This window comes from Salmo salar, chromosome ssa18 (assembly GCF_905237065.1).
Source record: "Salmo salar chromosome ssa18, Ssal_v3.1, whole genome shotgun sequence".
Lineage (NCBI taxonomy): Eukaryota > Metazoa > Chordata > Actinopteri > Salmoniformes > Salmonidae > Salmo > Salmo salar.
In genome coordinates this window covers 65,405,258-65,432,025 of record NC_059459.1, presented here as the reverse complement: position 1 = coordinate 65,432,025, position 26,768 = coordinate 65,405,258, and the positions used below count along the sequence as shown (strand labels likewise).

Here is a 26,768-nt window from a genome sequence, read left to right as displayed (position 1 = left end):
TTGTTTGTGTTTTTTCTTCTTCACAAATAAAAAGAAGATGAGTATACATTTTCCCGCTGCGTTTTGGTCTACACCCTATGACACTTGTGACAAGCAACCTTGGGAGAATCCTCTGCGTTATCATTAACAGCAGACTTGTACATTTCCTCAGCGAAAACAATGTCCTGAGCAAATGTCAAATTGGCTTTTTACCAAATTACCATACGACAGACAAACCAAAACAAAGGCAAAGTCTCCTCATGCTTTCCTGATAATTATTATTATTTATTTTTTTACTGTGTTTGGCATGAGGATGATGGAAAGTGGTGTTGGGGGAAAAACATACAACATTATAAAATCCATGTACACAAACAACAAGTGTGCGGTTAAAATTGGCAAAAAATACACACATTTCTTTCCACAGGGCCGGGGGGTGAGACAAGGATGCACCTTAAGCCCCACCCTCTTCAACATATATATATATATATTGGCAAGGGCAAGGGCACTAGAAGAGTCTGCAGCACCTGGCCTCACCCTACTAGAATCCAAAGTCAAATGTCCACTGTTTGCTGATGATCTGGTGCTTCTGCCCCAACCAAGGATGGCCTACAGCAGCAACTAGATCTTCTGCACAGATTCTGTCAGACCTGGGCTCTGGCAGAGAATTTCAGTAAGACAAAAATAATGGTTTTCCAAAAAAGGTCCAGTTGCCAGGACCACAAAATACAAATTCCATTTAGACACCATTGCCATAGAGCACACAAAAAACAATACATACCTCGGCCTAAACAGCGCCACAAGTAACTTCCACAAAGCTGGGAACGATCTGCGAGACAAGGCAAGAAGGGCCTTCTATGCCATCAATAAGAACATAAAATTCAACATACCAATTGGGATCTGGCTAAAAAATACTTGAATCAGTTATACAACCTATTGCCCTTTATGGTTGTGAGGTCTGGGGTCCACTCACCATCCAAGAATTGACAAACTGGGACAAACACCAAATTAAGACTTTGCATGCTGAATTCTGCAAAACTATCCTCAGTGTACAACGTAAAACACCAAATAATTACCTGCTAATTAACAGAATCCAGAAAAGAGCCATTAAATTCTACAACCACCTAAAAGGAAGCGATTCCCAAACCTTTCATAACAAAGCCATCACCTACAAAGAAATGCACCTGGAGAAGAATCCCCTACGCATGCTGGTCCTGGGGCTCTGTTCACAAACACAAACAGACCGCACAGATCCCCAGGACAGCAACACAATTAGACGCAACCAAATCATGAGAAAACAAAAAGAGAATTACTTGACACATTGGAAAGAATTTACAAAAAAACAGAGCAAACTAGAATGCTATTTGGCCCTTAAACGACAGCCCACAGTGGTAGAATACCTGACCACTGTGACTGACCCAAAGTCAGGCTTTGTGCACACTGCCCAATAAATGAGGTGGAAACTGAACCTCCTGATAAATGTATGACCAAATCCAGTTTTTATAAACCCCCATATCTATTGGGTGAAATACCACAGTGTGCAATCACAGCAGCAAGATTTGTGACCTGTTGCCACAAGAATAGGGCAACCAGTGAAGAACAAACACCATAAATACAACCTATATTTATGTTTATTTATTTTTCCTTTTGTACTTTAACTATTTGCACATCATTACAACACATTACAACATATATAGACATAATATGACATTTGAAATATCTTAATTTTTGGGGCAATTTTGTGAGTGTAATGTTGACTGTAAATGTTTTATTAGCTATTACACTTGCTTTGGCTATGTAAACATATGTTTCCCAAGCCAATAATGCCCCTTAAATTGAAATTAAATTGAGCAGGACAGGGATGGAGGAAGAGAGTGAATGAGAGAGGGGGGGGGGGCATGGGGGGGGGGCGGCAGAAAGAGAGTAGGGGTGAAAGCGAGAATAAAGAAAAAGGGAGGAAGCCATCATAAAAAATGGTGGACCAGGTATTTTCCCTGACTGTTAGACCTGACCAGGAGAAACTCTGCGCTCTACTAGTTATAGACCAAGGCCCATAGTTTCTCCTGGTCAGGTAATGTCATCCAGTCCCTATTTAATTATGACATATCTAGCCCTTGAGACGGCCTTCTAGCCTGATTAGCTGTGTTGATAGTGATGTGATGTTTGAGTGTGTTGACCAGGTGTTGGACTCTAGACAGGGCTGGCTGTGGTGTTTTATGGTTGGTTTATGTCTGAGCTGGAGTTCCCCCCCCAGTCTTTCCAATGCTCCACATACACTGGGCAGAGCTTGGAATGCCATTCCACCAAAGGACAGAGACACAGAGAGAGAGAGAGTGAGAGAGGGCAACATACAGTCTAACTAAAAAGACACAGATGGCCAGACAGAGATAAATTGATGGAGTGAAAGAGAGAGAGACATTAGAGGGTAGCACGCAATTTGGCGACCTGGCAGGAAGTCAAAACAGGGAAATAGCAGCATGTACAATGAGGTTTCCACCAAAAGCACAGTGTGACCTGATGTGGGGGTCATGACAATAGGTATATTTGTGGGAATAACAAAGGGGATCATCTGAACGTCACCCCGTTGTTCTCCCCAAAAATATACCTATTGTCATGACCAAACCCCCCCACCCCCCCACCCACCCCCCGGCCAAAACCTCACCAACAGGTGTCTGACTACAGAGGCTTTCATAGTCCATAACAAATTCCTTCCTCCTGTCACTCCCAGCACCACCGGCCAATCAGGTGAGAGCGTCCCCAGGCAGACGACTCCCACCCAAAAAGAGGAGAGAGAGAGAGAGAGAGAGAGAGAGAGAGAGAGAGAGAGAGAGAGAGAAAAAAAAAAACTGTTCACTTGCACAAGCAGGCTCCGCCTGTAAGGTTGGCATAGCTAAACGGTGGTGTAGCGGCTGTGTTGGCCTGTTTAATGCTCTGGACCTGGATGCGTGTGTGGGGGTGTGTGTTAACGATTAGCGACTTGGTTGGACTATCCAGGTTCCTGCTAAAGGTGGTTAGAGTGCCCACCCATTTGGAGAGTGGGTACGGTTGGTGGGTAAGGTTGGTACGCCCCTGCAGTACAGTTTGGTTGGTTTGTTAGTTGCCAGGTGAAGGGGCAAGACGGTGTGGGCCCTTGTGGTCTGAGGTGTTTTGAGGATGACTATGAGGATGAAGATGGGAGAGAGGATGGACCTTTTCCTGTGGGTGGTGTCTGCTTGCCTCTGCCTCACTCTCACTGGTAAGGAAAGTTTGTGTGTGTGTCAGTGGAGGCTGCTGAGGGGAGGACGGCCCATAATAATGGCTGTGTGTGTGTGTGTGTGTGTGTGTGTGTGTGTGTGTGTGTGTGTGTGTGTGTGTGTGTGTGTGTGTGTGTGTGTGTGTGTGTGTGTGTGTGTGTGTGTGCAATGCATGGCATGGGCATATATTTGTTTGCATCTGAGGTTGTGTTGAGGTTGTGTGTTAAGCGACTGAAGAAACCCATGCCATGTGTAAGTGATAAATGACATCTCTTTAAAAATGTCATTACAGTATGTCATTGTCATGACTTTATTAGCAACCTAATAACAGTACCACTCTAGCCTCTGTGCACTTTGGTTTTGAGTGACAGACAGAATAAAAAAAACATACACCCAACCAAGATCCGTGCCTTTGACTTTGACCTCGCCACCCAGTGGGGGTGTCGCAAGCCAACATCCCCCCATGCTAGCTGGTGACCTCTAGGCCATTGTCTCCCCTCTCAAACATCCCTCCACGCTAGCTGGTGACCTCTAGGCCATTCTCTCCCCTCTCAAACATCCCTCCATGCTCGCTGGTGACCTCTAGGCCATTGTCTCCCCTCTCAAACATCCCTCCATGCTCGCTGGTGACCTCTAGGCCATTGTCTCACCTCTCAAACATCCCCCCATGCTAGCTGGTGACCTCTAGGCCATTGTCTCCCCTCCCTAACATCCCCCCATGCTAGCTGGTGACCTCTAGGCCATTGTCTCCCCTCCCAAACATCCACCCATGCTAGCTGATGACCTCTAGGCCATTGTCTCCCCTCCCAAACATCCCTCCATGCTCGCTGGTGACCTCTAGGCCATTGTCTCCCCTCTCAAACATCCCCCCATGCTAGCTGGTGACCTCTAGGCCATTGACTCCCCTCTCAAACATCCCCCCATGCTAGCTGGTGACCTCTAGGCCATTGACTCCCCTCTCAAACATCCCCCCATGCTAGCTGATGACCTCTAGGCCATTGTCTCCCCTCCCAAACATCCCTCCATGCTCGCTGGTGACCTCTAGGCCATTGACTCCCCTCTCAAACATCCCCCCATGCTAGCTGGTGACCTCTAGGCCATTGACTCCCCTCTCAAACATCCCTCCATGCTAGCTGGTGACCTCTAGGCCATTGACTCCCCTCTCAAACATCCCTCCATGCTAGCTGGTGACCTCTAGGCCATTGTCTCCCCTCCCAAACATCCCCCCATGCTAGCTGGTGACCTCTAGGCCATTGACTCCCCTCTCAAACATCCCTCCATGCTAGCTGGTGACCTCTAGGCCATTGTCTCCCCTCTCAAACATCCCTCCATGCTAGCTGGTGACCTCTAGGCCATTGTCTCCCCTCCCAAACATCCCCCCATGCTAGCTGGTATCCTCTAGGCCAATGTCTCACCTCTCAAACATCCCCCCATGCTAGCTGGTGACCTCTAGGCCATTGTCTCCACTCCCAAACATCCCCCCATGCTAGCTGGTGACCTCTAGGCCATTGACTCCCCTCTCAAACATCCCCCCATGCTAGCTGGTGACCTCTAGGCCATTGTCTCCCCTCTCAAACATCCCTCCATGCTAGCTGGTGACCTCTAGGCCATTGTCTCACCTCTCAAACATCCCTCCATGCTAGCTGGTGACCTCTAGGCCATTGTCTCCCCTCTCAAACATCCCTCCATGCTAGCTGGTGATCTCTAGGCCATTGTCTCTCCTCTCAAACATCCCCCCATGCTAGCTGGTGACCGCTAGGCCATTGTCTCCCCTCCCAAACATCCCCCCATGCTAGCTGGTGACCGCTAGGCCATTGTCTCCCCTCCCAAACATCCCCCCATGCTAGCTGGTGGCTTCTAGGCCATTGTCTCCCCTCTCAAACATCCCCCCATGCTAGCTGGTGACCGCTAGGCCATTGTCTCCACTCCCAAACATCCCCCCATGCTAGCTGGTGACCTCTAGGCCATTGTCTCCCCTGTCAAACATCTCCCCATGCTAGCTGATGACCTCTAGGCCATTGTCTCCCGTCCCAAACATCCCTCCATGCTAGCTGGTGACCGCTAGGCCATTGTCTCCCCTCCCAAACATCCCCCCATGCTAGCTGGTGACCTCTAGGCCATTGTCTCCCCTCCCAAACATCCCCCCATCCTAGCTGGTGACCTCTAGGCCATTGTCTCCCTCCCAAACATCCCCCCATGCTAGCTGGTATCCTCTAGGCCAATGTCTCACCTCTCAAACATCCCCCCATGCTAGCTGGTGACCTCTAGGCCATTGTCTCCCCTGGGTGCCTACTGTGGTGGTGTAGTGTCATTGTATGTGTCCCCCCTCTCTCTCTCTCTCTGGAGAGGGAAACCAGGCAGGAGAGGTATGAAGGGATCAGGGATTTTGTGATTTCCTCCAAAGAGAGAGAGGGAGAAGCGGGAGGAGAGAAGGGGGGAAGAGAGAGAGGGAGGGAGGGAAAGGGAGCTAGAGAAAGTGAAAGAGAGAGGGAAGGAAGGAGAAGGAGAAGGAAAGGGAGATAAAGAGAGAAGGAAATGAAGTGATGGAAAGTCAAAGAGGGAGAGCGAGACATGGGGAGAGAGAGAGAGAGAGAGAGAGAGAGAGAGAGAGAGAGGCAGCCATACTGTGATAGAGTGACTGTGATAGAGGATAGGGAATGAGGGAGTTAATGACCTGTCGAAAAGAGAGAGAAGGGTCGAGAGATATAAAGAGACAGAGGGGCAATTGAAATAGAGAGATAGACATATGGAAAGAGAGTTTGAGAGGGATGTACATAGTTTGGTAGATTTGTAGAATATTACTGTTTGATCGAAGCAAAAATATAAGTCAGGGCCCATATTTATTGAGCATCTTAGAGTACGAGCGCTGATGAATACGATTACATGGACAGGAAGGAGCCGATCCTAGATGTTTTCTAAGAAGCTTGATAATTACAGCCCCAGAAGTCCACATTGAAAGAATGAAAGATCAAAGTAAAGTGTTCCTTCATCAGAGATCAAATGGACCGTTTAACGAAGCTCATTAACACTCCATTGTGTGATCATTCTGTTTAGAATCTATTTTGATCTCATATTTTGCCACTGTTCCAGATATTTCTTTGAACTTGTGGTGCAATAGTGGATATCGATTGCAGTACAGATCACCTTTGCTACCCATTTTACACCACCTGCTCCTTGTTGTTTCAGCCCCTCAGCCTCTCTCTCTCTCCTCTTTTTCCCTCTTGTTCCCTTCGCATTCCATATCTTTCTCTCTGTCCCTCTCTCGCTCTCTCTCTATTTCCATCTCTCTCTTGCTCTCTTGCTCTCTCGTTCTCGGTATCTCTCATCTTTTGCTCTCTCTCCCTCTCTCTATTTTTCTCTCCCTCTCTCTCTCACTCTCTCTCCACCTCTCTCACTCCCCCTCCTCCCTCAATCTCTCTCTCCATCTTTCCCTCTTTCTCTATCTCTCTTCAGGTGCGTCAGAGACAGAGAGGCTGCTTCACCAGAAGATCTTCCAGAACTACAACCTGAAGGTCCGGCCAGCTAAACAATGGGAGGAGAAAGTCCAGGTTCGAGTCGGGATGACCCTCTCCCAGCTTGTCAGCCTGGTACGACACACACACGCACACGGAACACACATATAAACATACACACACACGCACACGATAACACAAATAAACATGCAGACACACACACATAATCACTCAAACAATTCATACATAGACACAAAGAAACAAATACAAACTTGCTCTTCAGGGCACACACACACAGACACACTTGGCACTACCAACTATTCTGCCAGCCAGCCCTCTCTCAGGAACATAGAGCCTCCAATCATGCATAGCCAATTATGCTTTCCTAGGACAGGATTGAGTATAGCGGGCTGCCATGCGCAACAAGACTCACCCCCAGCTTAATGTCTCTATCTCTCTGGGCAGAATAAATCTCAGCCCCAGCTTAATGTCTCTATCTCTCCGGGCAGAATGAAACTCACCCCCAGCTTAATGTCTCTGTCTCTCTGGGCAGAATGAAACTCACCCCCAGCTTAATGTCTCTATTTCTCTGGGCAGAATGAAACTCACCCCCAGCTTAATGTGTCTGTCTCTGGGCAGAATGAGACTCACCCCCAGCGTAATGTCTCTAACTCTCTGGGCAGAATGAAACTCTCCCCCAGCTTAATGTCTCGATCTCTCTGGGCAGAATGAAACTCACCCCCAGCTTAATGTCTCTGTCTCTGGGCAGAATGAGACTCACTCCCAGCGTAATGTCTCTAACTCTCTGGGCAGAATGAAACTCTCCCCCAGCTTAATGTCTCGATCTCTCTGGGCAGAATGAGAAGAACGAGGAGATGACAACCAATGTGTTCATGAATATGGTGAGCGTCAAGCATTTATCTTCATCATCTCTCCGCTAATCCTCCCTGGTTGCCTCCCTCTCTTCTCCACGTTCCACCTCTCTTTCAAAAATGGGACTTGTCACTTTTTATAATGGTCAATTATTTATTTCTTTATCCCTCACACATGCAGCCTTGCTCTTTCGCTCTCTCACTCTGTCTCTCTCTTTCTTTCTTTTCATTTTTCGCCCGTCTCTTCTTCCCTCGCTCCCTCGGTCTGCGGTGCTAATTGGTATTGGAGCGGGCCTGAGTGTGTGTGACAGTGCAGTGTGTGTGTATGTCAATGAGACTGCCGGTGCCACGTTATAAATGACAGCAACACCAGACAAAAGCAATAATGATTTCACCTCTGTTCCCATTCTGTCCTTTCTTTTTATCTCCTCCTCACATTGTGACTGTGTCTCTTTTGCTGCTCCTCTCTCTCTATCTCTCTCTCTCTCTCTCTCTCTCTCTCTCTCTCTCTCTCTCTCTCTCTCTCTCTCTCTATCCCTCCCTCTCTTTAACGCACCCTCTCTCCCTCCCTCTCTCCCTCTCTCTCTAGGCATGGACCGACTACAGGTTATCATGGAATCCAGAGGATTACGATAATATAGATGTCCTCAGGATTCCTCCCAACAAGGTGTGGCGGCCAGACATCTACCTCATCAACAAGTGAGACTCCTGTCCTGCTCCAAAATAGAATAGCATAGAACACCATGTTCCATGACCAAGAGTTTAGAATAGCATAGAACACCATCCATGTTCCATGACCAAGAGTTTAGAATAGCATAGAACACCATCCATGTTCCATGACCAAGAGTTTAGAATAGCAGAAACACCACCCAGGTTCCATCACCAAGAGTTTGGAATAGCAAAGAACACCATCCATGTTCCATCCAACCAGCTCTCACAGTCTCACTTCAGAATTAGACGTTCATCCATGTGTCTCAAATGTCACATTTCTAAGTTGAGTGTTTTAAGTTAAGTTTAGGAATTAACTCGACATTTTTAAGGTTATGGTTAATGTCACGTCCTGACCCTTGTAAGAGGTCATTTTCTATAGTAGAGTGGTCAGGGCGTGACAGGGGGTGTTTTGAGTGGTTTTTCTATGTTGTCTATTTCTATGTGTTAGTTCTAGTTTGTTTATTTCTATGTTGGGGTTGTTTGGGTTGATCTCCAATTGGAGGCAGCTGATCCTCGTTACCTCTAATTGGAGGTCATATTTATGTTGATGTTTGTCCCACCTGTTTTTGTGGGTGATTATCTTTTGAGTAGTGTGTTTTCCTCTCTGCGTCACGGTTTGTTGTTTTTTGTGTTTCAAGTATTTAGTGTATTGCATTTAGTTTCACGGAATAAATAAATATGTGGAACTACGAACACGCTGCATTTTGGTCCGATCCTTTGAACAGCCGTGACAGTTAAGTTTAGGCATTAACTCCGAAACCTTAAGGTTAGGCATTAACTCCGAATGGTTAAGGTAAGGGTTTGGGATAGGCTTAAAACCAAAATCTCAAAAACTTTTTATCACTGGATTTGAACTTGCAACATTTGGACTCAGATGTTTACAACCATCTGCCATCCCTGTCCACAATGCCTTAACAAAACCAAAACCTACTTGAAGGTAACAGTTGCCCCTAGTGGCCTGTTTCCATGTCATCTCCCAACGTCCTCAGACATGGACAGACGTTGAATACTAACTTGTATCACCCGCAGAAAACATCATCCATGTTCCATCACCAAGAGGTTAGAATAGCAGAGAACACCATTCATGTTCCATCACCAAGTTTAGAATTGCAGAAACACCATCCATGTTCCATCACCAAGAGTTTGGAAAAGCAGAGAACAGCCATCCATGTTCCATCACCGAGAGTTTTTCCTGACCATGTGACACTGAACAGGAAAAACTCTCCACTCCTTAGATGTGCCTGGGGCCTTGTATTTTTCTTTTGACCCTGTCCCGCCCCCCACATTGCTTTTCCCCAGAGCTGAAAAACATCCTGCAAATGTGTTTCTTTACCTAGACTTTACGCACAATTGTTTGCGGTCACCCTCCCTTCACATTTCTTACTGTCAATCGTGAATGATAATTCATTAAGTTTTACAGGTGAAACGTTCCTGTTATTTATCTGCACATCAACCATTTGATCTAAATCAGTTTCATGGGATATGCATTTACCTCTTCTTGAGTTATGTGCGCTACAGTGTTGTTTAGAGAAGCCTACAGTGTTTTGAATTAGCTACAGTTGAAGTCGTAAGTTTACATACGCCTTAGCCAAATACATTTAAACTCAGTTTTTCACAATTTCTGACATTTAATCCTAGTAAAATGTCCCTGTCTTAGGTCAGTTAGGATCACCACTTTATTTTAAGAATGTGAAATGTCAGAATAATAGTAGAAAGAAGGATTTATTTCAGCTTTTATTTCTTTCATCACATTCCCAGTGAGTCAGAAATGTACATACACTCAATTAGTATTTGGTAGCATTGCCTTTAAATTGTTTTACTTGGATCAAACGTTTCGGGTAGCCTTCCACAAGATTCCGATAATAAGTTGGATGCATTTTGACCCATTCCTCCTGTCAGGCCTCCTTTGCTTGCACACACTTTTTCAGTTCTGCCCACAAATGTTCTATAGAATTGAGGTCAGGGCTTTGTGATTGCCACTCCAATACCTTGACTTTGTTGTCCTTAAGCCATTTTTTCCACAACTTTGGAAGTATGCTTGGGGTCATTGTCCATTTGGAAGACCCATTTGTGACCAAGCTTTAACTTCTTCACTGATGTCTTGAGATGTTGCTTCAATATATCCAAATCATTTTCCTGCCTCATGATGCCATCTATTTTGTGAAGTGCACCAGTCCCTCCTGCAGCAAAGCACCCCCATGACATCATTTTCTGGAATTTTCCAAGCTTTTTAAAGGCACAGTCAACTTAGTGTATGTAAACTTCTGACCCACTGGAATTGTGATACAGTGAATTATAAGTGACATAATCTGTCTTTAAACAATTGTTAGAAAAATTACTTCAGTCATGCACAAAGTAGATGTCTTAACCAACTTGCCAAAACTATAGTTTGTTAACAAGATATTTGTGGAGTGGTTGATAAATAAGTTTTAATGACTCCAACCTAAGTGTATGTAAACTTCCGACTTCAACTGTAAATGCAGGCATGGGTTTCTGTCCATGCTTCTCAGAGTCTGTAACGGCTCCTCTACTTAAGTGCCAATAAAACCTGCAACTGGCAGATGCCGTCAGGGAGATCACAGTACGACCCCAGCCAGTCGCTCTTGAGCCAGAACACCAGCCCCACCAATAAGCTGTTGGCACGCTCAAACCGCAGGAGGCTGACGCCAATGTATGCTGGGACCACTAGGCCCAAGAGCTCACAGGCGATGCACATGACCAGGTAAGATGCACACGTTTTGCTGAAGCCAAAAGTCAGACTGACGTAAAGGACTAAAGGATGCATTCTCCTCATCCTCGTTGGCCCCTAGCTACCCTAACTTGGGCATACCTGAAGCTCAAGTTGCTCTGCAGCGTTGGGTTGATGTCGTCCCACTGCTTTGTCAGCCTGTTGGCCTCCTCCAGCCATGAGGACAGCTGTTTGTAGTGGGGCAGCACCACACAGAAGATGCCTATGCAGATCCCCACTGAAGGGTTCTTAACTTCCCTCGTATTCGGCCTCTATGAGATTGCTGACAGCTGAGCAGAAGGGGTGCAGGCCGGGCAGCACCCACACCAGCAGCGTCAGGGCGCAGTTCCACAGGGCTCTGCAGGTGTCGGTGTGGCACCCAGCGTAGCGTGGCTCGGAGGCATAGTCCAGCAGCCCCAGGGCTAGCATGGGCAGAGGCAGCTCGTTGAACACGTCCGAGGCATGCTCCAAGAGGAAGCACTTGGACACTGGGGAGCAGGCAGGTCCGAGGAACCACACAGCCGCCATGGCGCATGACAACGCCATGTTGACCAGGAAGACGGAGAGGCCACAGCCGCCCATGAAGGAGGTGTGAAGCCGGCACAGGCAGATGGGCAGGATCAGACAGTCCAGGCCAACCTTTAACAGCGAGATGAACAGAATCAGGCTGGTGTTGTCCTCGCGGCCTTCCTCTTCCCAGGATTCAAAGATGGGAGGCTTTATGAAGATTTTGCAGTTGAGACTGAGCCCAGATCCAGAAGTCATCTATTGGGTCTGTGACATTCTGATCGATGTCACCAGAAAAAGCTGTTGAAGAGTGAGTGGAACAATTAGCAGTAATCTACAAACAGCTTCTACCAAGCAATGAGACAGTTTTCTAGTGTTATCAGTACTACCTGGTCTCTCGTGACTCGTCTACAACAACAACCCTTTATGGAAGTTGAAAATAAGAAACTTCAACTTTCCCTTTAATGGATGTAGCATGCCTCAACACTCATTGTTTGGATTCCACCAACCTCAAGTATTAAGAAATACAGTACCCAACGAATGCATTTAGATGGTGACAGGTTGAGTCAAAGGCTAACATTTCCAGGTTTGGCAATCCATTGACTATATTTTCAGCTATAGAATACGAGTTTGTCCAAGTGCAGGAGGAAATGCATGCCTTCTTTTGAAACAATGCAATTGCCTAATCCAGATATTTTCCACATACAGTAACAGGAATCTTCAATTATAAAAAGCTTCAAAATATGATGTTAAAACTATCATGCTGATCTTGTGGACTGCCAGTCCATGCATCTATATCTCCATCTATGAATTTGAGCATGATTGAATTCCTTCAGCCCCATCTCTCAGCTCAATTGCAAACCAAGTGACAAGGTTGCCTTTTACTAAATTAGAATATTTGAATTAAGAGTTGTTTTCCAATGACACAAAAAACGATCAATCCACGTAACACTGTGGTCATTTAAACACATTGCATGTAGGCTCTACCTCTCAGTTGTTGTGGGTAATGCTGGTGTAAAGGGATTTTTCAGGTGAACCAAAAGGAGAGCAGTCAATGATAACATCAATCAAAAATCTATCCGATTTAATACAAAAATTCAGTGAGAACACCTCCAGAGCAGAAGCAAAAATATTGTCTAACGGGCCTCTTGGAAACAGGCCCTTTATATTCTAATCAGACAGCACCAAATGTTCTCTAAACCTCAGCCGAGAGGCTTGTATGAAGTCAAAACAAAAGACAGTGACTTTGCCAGCTGCTACAGAATCACACAGTGTTCATAATGTCATCAATAGAATACTAAACAATTTGTCATTGAAACTTCAGTAGCTCTGACGTCAATCACTATCAAACGATTTGAGAACAATCCATAACAAGTCTAGTGATCATCAACCTTTACACAAATGAGTGTCACAAATAGAACACTGGAAATCGTGTATTACACAAAACATAAATATGCTAAGCAGTGTGTTAATTACACTTAACTGAATATGGAGAAAAAATGGTTGGGGGCCTCCCAGAGCTTTTCTTGAGTTATACAGTGTTGTTTTGAAGTAACCTACTGTGTTGTTTTGAACTACTTCACACCCCTTGACCGTTCCACATTTTGTTGTGTTACAAAGTGGGATTAAAATTGACTTAATTGTCATTTTTTTTGCCAACGATCTACAAAAAATACTCCGTAATGTCAAAGTGTAAGAAAAATTCTAACAAAATAGCTTGATTGCATAAGTATTCAACACCCTGAGTCAATACATGTTAGAATCACCTTTGGCAGCAATTACAGCTGTGAGTCTCTCTGGGTAAGTCTCTGAGATCTTTGCACACCTAAATTGTACAATATTTGCATATTATTCATTAAAATATTCTTCAAGGTCTGTCAAGTTGGTTTTGATCATTACTAGACAGACATTTTCAAGTCTTGCCATACATTTTCAAGCCAATTTAAGTAAAAAAATGTAACTAGGTAACTCAGGAACCTTCGGTGTCTGTTGGAAAGCAGACTGAACCAGGTTTCCCTCTAGGATACTGCCTGTGCTTAGCTCTATTCTGTTTATTTTTATACTAAAAAACTCCCTTTTTATACTAAAAAACTCCTTTGCAACTCATTATGTGACTTGTTAAGCAAAGTTTTACTCATGAAAATACAGCATTTCGGCTTGCCATTCAAAAGGGTTGAATACTTATTGACTCAAGACATTTCAGCTTTTCATTTTTTATTAATTTACAATGCATTCGAAACTATTCAGACCCCTTCACTGTTTCCACATTTTGTTGTGTTACAGCCTTATTCTAAAATATATATATATATATTTTCAATCTACACATAACAACCCACAATGACAAAGCAACGATGCAGGGCTCCCTTGAAAAGGAGACCTTGGACTCAATGGGAATCCCCTGTCTAAATTAAGGTTAGATCAATAAAATGTGCATCACATGACTCCTGATTGTCCTTTATGTGAACCTCCTTATCCACACAGTAATGATGGTCAGTTTGACGTGGCTCTCTATGTCAACGTGCTGGTCTACAGTGATGGGACAGTCAACTGGCTGCCTCCTGCTATCTACCGCAGCAGCTGCCCTATAGAGGTACATTATCAATACATTATTATATTATTATTAACCAATAGAGGTAATGAACCAGGGCCCGTATTCATAAAACTTCTCATTGTAGGACTGCTGATCTCGGATCAGGTCCCTAGATCAGCACTCCCACTCTGTAATAACCTTCTTTGTCTTTAGGTGGCGTACTTTCCGTTTGACTGGCAGAACTGCACCATGGTGTTCCGCTCCTACACCTACGACTCATCAGAGGTGGACCTGCAGTATGCCCTGGATGAGAAAGGAGAGGAGATACATGAGATTATCATAGATGAGAACGCCTTCACTGGTTAGAGTCCTCTCTCTTCTCTTCTCTCTTCTGGCCTCTCTTTTCTTACCTCCTCTTCTTTACTCTTCTCCACTCTTCTCTTTTCTCCCCTCATACACCTCTCCACTCCTCCCGCTGCCTTCCCCCTTTTCCCATCTCCCCTCTGCCCTTCATCTCCCTTTCCCTTTCCACAGAGAACGGGGAGTGGGCGATCTGTCATAAGCCCAGCAGAAAGAACGTGAACCCCGAGGACCTGTATGAAGACATCACCTTCTATCTCATCATCGAGAGGAAGCCTCTCTTCTACGTCGTTAACATCATCGTGCCCTGCATCCTCACCATGGTCCTGGCCATCTTTGTCTTCTATTTACCACCTGGCGCATGTCAGTCCCATGCCACACTATGCCACATATGCACATTATGTCTCATTGGCATGTGTAACTTGCATAGAACCGGATAGAGGGCACACTCAGCACAAAGATAGGATGTGTGCCCTCTTTCCATCTCTATGATAAATTGAGATGGGTAACTTGCCATTGTTGATTACATAGCAAGGAAGTATCAGTAAGAATATATGTTGTGCTCTGGGTACGATGTTTATGTAGTCTGTTTATACTTTTTGGGGGTTTATTTCAATATTTTTAGACCAGGGGTCTCAAACTGGCAGCCTGATGAACCAACTTAATGTGGTCCACAGTTGTAAAAGAAGCAATATTTGTCATTAGGTGGTTCATAATGTTTAAGCACAGGCGGCGTTATCACTTGCCAGACAACTACAGTAGATCCATAGCCGCCATGTTTTAGCCCTGTGTTTCCCTCTCTCTCCCAGGTGAGAAGATGACCCTGTCTATCTCTGTCCTCATCGCTCTCACTGTGTTCATGCTGCTGCTGGCTGACAAGGTTCCCGAGACCTCCCTGGCCATCCCTCTTATTGTTAACTATGTCATGTTCACCATGATCCTGGTCACCTTCTCAGTCATCCTCAGTGTGGTGGTCCTCAACTTGCACCATCGGACCCCCTACACACACATTATGCCCCCTTGGGTGCGCAAGGTGAGCTGTAGCCTACATGGAGGCGCTATGGACGGTGGAGTCTGTATGAGACATAGACTCTAGGATCCTCAGCATTCTTCTTCTTCATTATCTTTGCAATACATCTCTATGCAATTTCTTGCTTCTGCACTGGTTCAATGCCAAGGGGCCATATATTTGCTACTTCCTGCTAAAACCTTGACCTTTGACCCCTCATCCAGGTGTTCATCCACTTCCTGCCGAAGTACCTGGGCATGCAGAGGCCCCACCCAGAGGAGCCTTTGGAGGAGGAGCCTAGTGATGACACGCCCCTCCAGAGCATCGACGGACGCAGGCCGGGGGGAGAGTACTTCTTCAGGAAGATCAACCCTGAACTGGTCCTACCCTGGAGAGGCAGGTAAGGTATCAACTAACACACACAGACCAGGGATCCACCAGTAGATAATTGCTTTCGGTTTGAGACAGTCGTCTTGGCTACAACGATTTGGTGGTAAAGAGATTTGTATTCGACTGAATACAAGCTAGCCAAAGCATGAATCTTCTTTTCAGCACTATCCTGAGGCATAAGTATAAATGCCTTTTTCTCCTGTGCCAGCTTCATTATAGTTAGGTACATTGTGTGCCCAGGCTTGGCAGTAGTATCATCTTCTTTAGGCCAATAGATGTGCTATATCATCATAATCTGCTATAGTCTGGGAACCTAGTTCCTATTCCTCCCACCTCTATACCCTCTAATATACTCTACTATACACCATCCCAATAGTCTAGCACAGTAGGTAATGTTCATCCTATACTCATAGCCTCTACTATACTCAACTATACTCTCCAAAGCCTCAACTGTGCTCTACTTTCCTCCACATAGCCTCTACTACACTATACTCTATTCTACTATACTCCACTATACTATCCTCCCCATGGCCTCTACTTTACTCTCCATGGCCTCTACTATACTATTCTATACTCTACAGTGGGGGAAAAAGTATTTGATCCCCTGCTGATTTTGTACGTTTGCCCACTGACAAAGAAAGGATCAGTCTATAATTTTAATGGTAGGTTTATTTGAATAGTGACAGACAGAATAACAACAAAAATATCCAGAAAAACGCATGTCAAAAATGTTATAAATTGATTTGCATTTTAATGAGGGAAATAAGTATTTGACCCCCACTCAATCAGAAAGATTTCTGGCTCCCAGGTGTCTTTTATACAGGTAACGAGCTGAGATTAGGAGCACACTCTTAAAGGGAGTACTCCTAATCTCAGTTTGTTACCTGTATAAAAGACACCTGTCCACAGAAGCAATCAATCAATCAGATTCCAAACTCTCCACCATGGCCAAGACCAAAGAGCTCTCCAAGGATGTCAGGGACAAGATTGTAGACCTACACAAGGCTGGAATGGGCTACAAGACCATCGCCAAGCAGCTTGGTGAGAAGGTGACAACAGTTGGTGCGATTATTCGCAAATGGAAGAAACACAAAAGAACTGTCAATATCCCTCGGCCTGGGGCTCCATGCAAGATCTCACCTCGTGGAGTTGCAATGATCATGAGAACGGTGAGGAATCAGTCCAGAACTACACGGGAGGATCTTGTCAAGGATCTCAAGGCAGCTGGGACCACAGTCACCAAGAAAACAATTGGTAACACACTACGCCGTGAAGGACTGAAATCCTGCAGCGCCCGCAAGGTCCCCCTTCTCAAGAATACATATACAGACCCGTCTGAAGTCTGCCAATGAACATCTGAATGACTCAGAGGACAACTGGTGAAAGTGTTGTGGTCAGATGAGACCAAAATGGAGCTCTTTGACATCAACTCAACTCGGCGTGTTTGGAGGAGGAGGAATGCTGCCTATGACCCCAAGAACACCATCTCCACCGTCAAACATGGAGGTGGAAACATTATGCTTTGGGGGTGTTTTTCTGCTAAGGGGACAGGACAACTTCACCGCATCAAACGGACGATGGACGGGGCAATGTACCGTCAAATCTTGGGTGAAAACCTCCTTCCCTCAGCCAGGGCATTGAAAATGGGTCGTGGATGGGTATTCCAGCATGACAATGACCCAAAACACACAGCCAAGGCAACAAAGGAGTGGCTCAAGAAGAAGCACATTAAGGTCCTGGAGTGGCCTAGCCAGTCTCCAAACCTTAATCCCGTAGAAAATCTGTGGAGGGAGCTGAAGGTTCGAGTTGCCAAACGTCAGCCTCAAAACCTTAATTACTTGGAGAAGATCTGCAAAGAGGAGTGGGACAAAATCCCTCCTGAGATGTGTGCAAACCTGGTGGCTAACTACAAGAAACGTCTGACCTCTGTGATTGCCAACAAGGGTTTTTCCACCAAGTACTAAGTCATGTTTTGCAGAGGGGTCAAATACTTATTTCCCTCATTAAAATGCAAATCATTTAATAAAATTTTTGACATGCGTTTTTCTGGATTTTTTTGTTGTTATTCTGTCTCTCACTGTTCAAATAAACCTACGATTAAAATTATAGACTGATAATTTCTTTGTAAGTGGGCAAACGTACAAAATCAGCAGGGGATCAAATACTTTTTTCCCCCACTGTACATGCCCTATACTATACTATACTCTCCATGTCCTCTACTCTACTCTACTATAATCTCCATGGCGTCTACATTACTCTGCATGTCATCTACTATAGTCTCCATGACCTCTACTATACTATTGTATACTCTACATGCCCTATACTATACTCGCCATGGCCTCAACTATACTCTACTATAATCTCCATGGCCTCTACTATACTCTACTATACTATACTATACTCTTCATGTCCTATACTATACCATACTATACTCTCTACTATACTCTACAATACTCTCCATGGCCTCTACTATACTCTGCTATTCTCTTCATAGCCTCTACTATACTCTACTCTACTGTACCATTTTATATTATACTATCCATGCACTATACTACACTATACTATACTATACTATACTCTCCATGGCCTCTACTATACTCTCCATGATCTCTACTATACTCTACATACACTCTACTATACTATACTCTACTATATTCACCATGGCCTCTACTATACTCTACTCTTCCGTAGCCTCTACCATACTATACTCTACGATACTCTCCATGGCCTCTACTATACTCTACTATACTCTTCATAGCCTCTACTATACAATAGTCTCCATGGGCTCTATTATGCTCTCCATTGATAGCCTCCTCTAAAAACAGTAGTTCCGACTATACTTTCCACTATACTGTCCACATCCCACTCAGTGATGATAAATATCTGACAGATTCATTTGGCCCCTCAGTAGTCTGTGAGTGCCACCCTAGTCTCACCACCCAGAGTGGGGCTCGCAAACACCCAGAGACCCATGGATCTCCAGGGCTGGTGGGCACTACTCATCCCAGGCCAAAGGCATCATATTCAGGCCTGCTAAGCCTCAGACCCCATCCACAGTCGCCAGGGCATAAGCCTCTGTTTGGTTTGGGCATTAGGGGTAATCCCAAAAGAGCGGGATGGGGCGGACGGTTTGAGGGAGGGGAGAAAAGGGTGGCTGGTAGATGAGTGTGGAGTATAGGGAGAGCTGTTGAGTGATCAAAGTAGAGGAGGATTTTGTGGGTTTTGATGTGGAGCGAGGGATGGAGGGATGGAGAGGTTACTCTATCTAGAAGATGGCTCTGCTTCAAGGCGATTGGGGACGATGGCGCCAGTGTCAACTCAACTGTTCCCTCGGAGTGTGTAGTGATTCAACGCTCTCTCTCTGCTGTCACAGAACTAGTTAGAGATCAGGTGGTGCCCTTCACACTGAGTTTACGTGTGTGTGTGTGTGTGTGTGTGTGTGTGTGTGTGTGTGTGTGTGTGTGTGTGTGTGTGTGTGTGTGTGTGTGTGTGTGTGTGTGTGTGTGTGTGTGTGTGTGTGTGTGTGTGTGTGTTTCTGTTTGTGTTTTCACAGCTCAGGGTCTAGCTATGCTCCGTTCTGCCTGTTGCGTGCCAGCAACATTCCAGGGCTTCTATTCATTACCACAGACAGATGGAGCCGGTGTCACACACACTCTCTCCCACACACACGCAAACACACAAACAAACGCGATGACACATAGTCTCTGTGGTGCCAGAAGGTTATGATGTCCTGGTGCCAGTCTGGCCTCCCTGAAGAGGTGATAACTGATACTGAATGGCCCTGGTACTGGCTAATGAACAAACACATCTCTCGGTGGCTGTGTGACTATAAAACAGTCCCAAAGAAAGAACGTCATGTGAACTAGACACAGTGGAGGCTGGTGAGGAGTGGACGGCTCATAATAATTGGTGGAATAGAGTGAATGAGTCCGTCCCCCGCAAAGTTCCACCAGCCACAACTGGCATGACATACGCCTTAAGGTTGCAAAATAAATTCCCTGGTTTTACCGATACCATGGTTGGAAGATTCCCGGAATAAAAACAGAATTTCTGGAAAACCAAGGAATTTATTGAAAGTTCCAGGAACTTGTGCCTCAAGTTATACAGATAATTATCTTAGACCAACTGTACATGAATGGTGTGGTACCTACATATTCAGAGACCATCACTGGTCTGGGGCTTGAAGACAGTGATACTGAATTAGTGATATATCGATAGACTAGCCTGTTATGTGAGTGTTAGAGGTATCTTGGAGTGACAGGAGTGAGAGGGGGGAGACCTAAGAGAGGGGACCGTGAGAGGTGAGAGGGGACAGAAGACTGGAGGTGAGGGGCGGCAGAGGACAGGGGTGCGTGGCAGTCACCCGTTAACACCCTGTTTGTGGAGCAGGTTGACCCAACATTGTGATGTTACTACTATAGGGTGGCAGGTCTGTAGGGTGCTATGTATGTCTGTGCATGACGTACGCTATTTAAAGGACATATATTTGGGTGTATATTATATTATTTCTGCTGTGTTGATGCCTGGGCCACAGTGTTGGGCCTTGTATCGGATGTGTGAAGGATCAGGTCACTGTTATAATCCTTACAGGAAACGTACGTCCTTGACCGAGATGCATTATCTTTCAATATCATTCAAAATATTGCTCAGAATGATTACTTTATCCCATCCCAGGTATTCCTTAAAGAGGTGGGGTTTCAGGTGTCTCCGGAAGGTGGTGATTGACTCCGCTGTCCTGGCGTCGTGAGGGAGCTTGTTCCACCATTGGGGTGCCAAATCAGCGAACAGTTTTGACTGGGCTGAGCGGGAACTGTGCTTCCGCAGAGGTAAGAGGGCCAGCAGGCCAGAGGTGGATGAACACAGTGCCCTTGTTTGGGTGTAGGGACTGATCAGAGCCTGAAGGTACGGAGGTGCCGTTCCCCTCACAGTTCCGTAGACAAGCACCATGGTCTTGTAGCAGATGCGAGCTTCAACTGGAAGCAAGTGGAGTGTGCGGAGGAGTGGGGTGACGTGAGAGAACTTGGGAAGGTTTAACACCAGACGGGCTGCGGCATTCTGGATGAGTTGTAGGGGTTTAATGGCACAGGCAGGGAGCCCAGCCAACAGCGAGTTGCAGTGATCCAGATGGGAGATGACAAGTGCCTGGATTAGGACCTGCGCCGCTTCCTGTGTAAGGCAGGCTCGTACTCTGCGAATGTTGTAGAGCATGAACCAACAGGATCGGGTCACCGCCTTGATGTTAGCGGAGAACGACAGGGTGTTGTCCAGGGTCACGCCAAGGCTCTTAGCACTCTGGGAGGAGGACACAACCGTGATGGCGAGATCATGAAACGGGCAGTCCTTCCCCTGGAGGAAAGCAGCTCCGTCTTGCCGAGGTTCAGCTTGAGGTGGTGATCCGTCATCCACAGTGATATGTCTGCCAGACATGCAGAGATGCGATTCACCACCTGGTTATCAGAAGGGGGAAAGGAGAAGATTAATTGTGTGTCGTCTGCATAGCAACAATAGGAGAGACTATGTGAGGATATGACAGAGCCAAGTGACTTGGTGTATAGCGAGAATAAGAGAGGGCCTAGAACTGAGCCCTGGGGGACACCACTGGTGAGAGCACGTGGTGCGGAGACAGATTCTCGCCACGCCACCTGGTAGGAGCGACCTGTCAGGTAGGACGCAATCCAAGAGTGAGCCGCGCCGGAGATGCCCAATTCGGAGAGGGTGGAGAGGAGGATCTGATGGTTCACAGTATCAAAGGCAGCAGATAGGTCTAGAAGGATGAGAGCAGAGGAGAGAGAGTTAGCTTTAGCAGTGCGGAGAGCCTCCGTGACACAGAGAAGAGCAGTCTCAGTTGAATGACCAGTCTTGAAACCTGACTGATTTGGATCAAGAAGGTCATTCTGAGAGAGATAGCAAGAGAGCTGGCCAAGGACGGCATGCTCAAGAGTTTTGGAGAGAAAATAAAGAAGGGATACTGGTCAGTAGTTGTTGACATCGGAGGGATTGAGTGTAGGTTTTTTGAGAAGGGGTGCAACTCTTGCTCTCTTGAAGATGGAAGGGATGTAGCCAGCGGTCAAGGATGAGTTGATGAGCGAGGTGAGGTAAGGGAGAAGGTCTCCGGAAATAGTCTGGAGAAGAGAGAAGGGGATAGGGTCAAGCGGGCAGGTTGTTGGGCGGCCGGCCGTCACAAGTTGCAAGATTTCATCTGGAGAGAGGGGAGACAGAGGTCAAAGCATAGGGCAGGGCAATGTGAGCAGGACCAGCGGTGTCGTTTGACTTAACAAACGAGGATAGGATGTAGTCAACCTTCTTTTCAAACTGGTTGACGAAGTCATCCGCAGAGAGGGAGGAGGGGGGGGGGAGGGGGAGGAGGATTCAGGAGGGAGGAGAAGGTGGCAAAGAGCTTCCTAGGGTTAGAGGCAGATGCTTGGAATTTAGAGTGGTAGAAAGTGGCTTTAGCAGCAGAGAAAGAGGAAGAAAATGTAGAGAGGAGGGAGTGAAAAGATGCCAGGTCCGCAGGAGGCTAGTTTTCCTCCATTTCCGCTCGGCTGCCCGGAGCCCTGTTCTGTGAGCTCGCAATGAGTCGTCAAGCCACGGAGCAGAGGGGAGGACCGAGCCGGCCGGGAGGATAGGGGACATAGAGAGTCAAAGGATGCAGAAAGGAAGGAGAGGAGGGTTGAGGAGGCAGAATCAGGAGATTGGTTGGAGAAGGATTGAGCAGAGGGAAGAGATGATAGGATGGAAGAGGAGAGAGTAGCGGGAGAGAGAGAGCGAAGGTTGCGACGGCGCAATACCATCTGAGTAGGGGCAGAGTGAGTAGTGTTGGAGGAGAGTGAGAGGGAAAAGGATACAAGGTAGTGGTCGGAGACTTGGAGGGGAGTTGCAGTGAGATTAGTAGAAGAACAGCATCTAGTAAAGATGAGGTCAAGCGTATTGCCTGCCTTGTGAGTAGGGGGGACGGTGAGTTGGTGAGGTTAAAAGAGGAGAGGAGTGTTAAGAAGGAGGCAGAGAGAAATGAGTCAAAGGTAGACGTAGGGAGGTTAAAGTCACCCAGAACTATGAGGGGTGAGCCATCCTCAGGAAAGGAACTTATCAAGGCGTCAAGCTCATTGATGAACTCTCCAAGGGAACCTGGAGGGCGATAAATGATAAGGATGTTAAGCTTGAATGTGCTAGTGACTGTGACAGCATGGAATTCAAAGGAGATAGACAGATGGGTCAGGGGAGAAAGAGAGAATGTCCACTTGGGAGAGATGAGGATTCCAGTGCCACCACCCCGCTGACCAGATGCTCTCGGGGTATGCGAGAACACGTGGTCAGACGAGGAGAGAGCAGTAGGAGTAGCAGTGTTTTCTGTGGTAATCCATGTTTCCGTCAGCGCCAAGAAGTCGAGGGACTGGAGGGTAGCATAGGCTGAGATGAACTCTGCCTTGTTGGCCGCAGACCGGCAGTTCCAGAGGCTGCCGGAGACCTGGAACTCCGCGTGGGTCGTGCGCGCTGGGACCACCAGGTTAGAGTGGCAGCAGCCACGCAGTGTGAAGCGTTTGTATGGCCTGTGCAGAGAGGAGAGAACAGGGATAGACAGACACATAGTTGATAGGCTACAGAAGAGGCTACGCTAATGCAAAGGAGATTGGAATGAAAATTAACTAACAACTGGGGAAGTGAGGGAGCAGGGCCTCCCTCACTAACCTTTCACTGAAACACTCAGATATAACTCTTCCAACTTCCACTTTAGAAATTATAATTGATGTAAACTACAGTGGTTCAATGTTTCAGGAATAGACTCAAACTTAGTTTATTCAGCTAGATAACTTGGTACAGTGTTCTTCCGTGAAACCCACCCAGTGCACCGTATCCTATGACGCCGTAGCTAACTAGCATGCTAGCATCCAATAACACACGGTTAGCACCAATACTTGGTTACAACAAACTACCAATGGATCATACGTGTCCGTGTCTAGTTCCTTTCATAACGCAGAAGTAATTAAACGATGGCTAGCTAACACAAAGTCAGTCCTGCTAGCTACACAAGTGGACTACACATCTCGAATGTTCAGAAAGTTAAGCTTGCGTTGCAAAAATCTTATTGACTAAAATGATACAGTACTGCTAGCTGGTAACATTGGCCAGCTAGCAGTGGCTGCGTTGTTGGCTTTGTTTGAAAATGTAGCTGGCTAGCTAACCTCAATAGTTTCTCTGTACTACACCTCTATCCTTGATACAACGACAAAGACAACTATGATACAAAGACAACTATGTAGCTAGCTATTGTATTCTACAGTACTGCTAGTTGGTAAAGTTGGCTAGCTAGCAGTGGCTGTGGTGTTGACTTTGTTGACTTTGTTTGGAGTGTAGAGTTTAGAGTTTATGAAAAATAATTATTACTTAAATGCTATAACAGTAAATAATATCCATCTTAGAAGTACCGTAGTTTCCCATGGTACAGACAGTGGTAGTCAGTGTTAGTCAGTCGTAGCCAGTGGTAGTCAGCTGTTGTCAGTGGTAGTCAGTCGTAGCCAGTGGTAGCCAGTGGTAGTCAGTGCCTCTGTCGAGCCCCCACATAAAGATATATCCTAGCGTAAGGTAGTGTTCAGGGTGGATTCTCTGACAACAATACTGCTATGGAACAGCTGTGTGAGGGAGGAATACCTTTAGGGGTCAGAGTTCCGTGTAGCTCAGTTGGTAGAGCATGGTGCCAGTGTTGTGGGTTCAATTCCCATGGGGGACCAGTACTGAAAAAGTATTAAAATGTATGCACTCACTACTGTAAGTCGCTCTGGATGAGAGCGTCTGCTAAATGACATAAATGTAAATGTCATACCAACACCACAATACGTTGTCCAAACATTACCTCTGTGACAGGAGTGTCACTGTCACTCAGAGACCTGGAGGAGGGGACACAAGGACACATGCCACAACAGACACACTGGTATGTGTAGAGAAGACTAATGAAGTTTATTTGACACATAGGTAATGTCCTCTGGAAACCTCAATGGTAAAAGACAGACAGAAATATTACACTTCTGACTTCCCCATGATTAACTACATTTGTTGTTAGCATTTAATTGTTTGTGTGTGTTTGCGTTTCTTCTCAAATTCATACACCGTTGTGCTCTCTCTCTCTTCCTCCTCCCCCTCTCTCTCTCTCCTCCTTTCTACACGCCCCCCCTCCCCCTCTCAGGAGTGAGAGTACAGTACAGCTCCAGAGGTTCTTTGACAGTGACAACTACTGTCTGATCCTCCCCCCGGACCTCAAGTCAGCCATCGCTGCCGTCACATACATGGCTGAGCAGCTGAAGAAGCAGGATGGCACCGACTCGGTGAGTTACACACACACGCACATACACACATACACACAGACAAGCATGCACACACACACAGAGGCACACACACACACAGACACAAACTTCCCCACGCTCATTAAATTAATCTCCATTCTCTCATCCCAGAGCACAGTCAGTGTTCCCAGCATGCCCTGGTGATGTCCACATGTCACTGCAGACATACTGTGCTTCCTTCTTCATTACTTACTCTGTCCATGTGTGTGTGTGTGTGTGCGTGCGTGTGTGTGCCTGTGTGTGTTCCTCCCTATAGGAGACAGGAGACTGGCAGTACATAGCCATCGTGGTGGACAGGCTGTTCCTGTGGCTGTTTGTCATCATCACTACTCTGGGGACTCTGGCCATGTTCATGGACGCCAGACTCAACTACACCCCAGACGAACCTTTCCCCCTGAGGCCGTAGTCCATTCACACACCTCAGCACAGCCACTCTGGTGCTCACAAGGGATTACAAGAACTACACTTCCCATAATTCCATACCTGAGTACCAACTTCTTTGATATGACGAGGACCAGAGGTTTCCCCAGGTAAAACTCAGTGTTCTATGTATAATGTATTGTTAGGGATGACACAGTACCATATACTTTTATATGAATAGTCCCCTTATCTGATCCTACTCCTTTATGAAAGCAATAAAATCTAATATAGACGGTTTATAGATTAGCATCTATTTATATAGGACAGATATATTATTTATATATAGTACCAGTCAAAAGTTTGGACGCACCTAGTCATTCAGGGTTTTACTTTATTTGTACTATTTTCTACATTGTAGAATAATTGTGAAGACATCAAAACTATGAAGTAACACATATGGAATCATGTAGTAACCAACAAAGTGTTAAACATATATTTTATATTTTTTAAAGTAGCCACCCTTTGCCTCTTGGCATTCTCTCAACCAGCTTCATGAGGTAGCCACCTGGAATGCATTTCTATTAACAGATGTGCCTTGTTAAAAGTTAATTTGTGGAATTTCTTTCCTTCTTAATGCGTCAATTGTGTTGTGACAAGGTAGGGGTGGTAGGCAGAAGATATCCCTATTTTGTAAAAGACCAAGCCCATATTATGGCAAGAACAGCTCAAATAAGCAAAGAGAAGCGACAGTCCATCATTACTTTAAGACATGAAGGTCAGTCAATGTGGAACATTTCAAGATCTTTGAAAGTTTCTTCAAGTGCAGTCGCAAAAACCATCAAGTGCTATGATGAAACTGTCTCTCATGAGGACCGCCACAGGAAAGAGTTACCTCTGCTGCAGAGGATAAGTTCATTAGAGTTACCAGCCTCAGAAATTGCAGCCCAAATAAATGCTTCACAGAGTTCAAGTAACAGACACATCTCAACATCAACTGTTCAGAGGAACCTGCGAGAATCAGGCCTATGTGGTCAAATTGCTGCAAAGAAACCACTATTAAAGGACACAAATAAGAAAAAGAGACTTGTTTGGGCCAAGAAACACGGTTAATTGACATTAGACTGGTGGAAATCTGTCCTTTGGTCTGATGAGTCCAAATTTGAAATTTTTGGTTCCAACCGCTGTGAAATTGTGAGACGCAGAGAAGGTGAACGGATGATCTCTGCACATGTGGTTCCCACCATGAAGCATGAAGGAGGAGGTGTGATGGTGCTTTGCTGGTGACACTGTCTATGATTTATTTAG

At 45.9% G+C, this 26,768-nt stretch overlaps 1 protein-coding gene across 1 annotated transcript; it reads left to right on the top strand.

Moving 5' to 3' along the window:
* Window positions 1-2,817: 2,817 nt before the first annotated feature.
* chrnb1l (cholinergic receptor, nicotinic, beta 1 (muscle) like) lies at window positions 2,818-25,805 on the top strand. Its single transcript, XM_014156071.2, has 11 exons — window positions 2,818-3,211; window positions 6,663-6,796; window positions 7,519-7,563; window positions 8,123-8,232; window positions 13,961-14,069; window positions 14,223-14,370; window positions 14,544-14,732; window positions 15,179-15,402; window positions 15,603-15,778; window positions 24,947-25,085; window positions 25,360-25,805. The coding sequence occupies exons 1-11, from the start codon at window positions 3,130-3,132 to the stop codon at window positions 25,507-25,509; spliced, it is 1,506 nt and encodes a 501-aa protein (XP_014011546.1). The 5' UTR covers window positions 2,818-3,129; the 3' UTR covers window positions 25,510-25,805.
* Window positions 25,806-26,768: the final 963 nt, after the last annotated feature.

Coding starts and splice junctions, on each gene's coding strand:
- chrnb1l (XM_014156071.2), top strand. CDS start 3,130: ATGACTATGAGGATGAAGATGGGAGAGAGGATGGACCTTTTCCTGTGG. Junction 14,070..14,222: donor GCAGCAGCTGCCCTATAGAG/GTACATTATCAA, acceptor CTTTGTCTTTAG/GTGGCGTACTTTCCGTTTGA. Junction 15,779..24,946: donor GTCCTACCCTGGAGAGGCAG/GTAAGGTATCAA, acceptor TCCCCCTCTCAG/GAGTGAGAGTACAGTACAGC.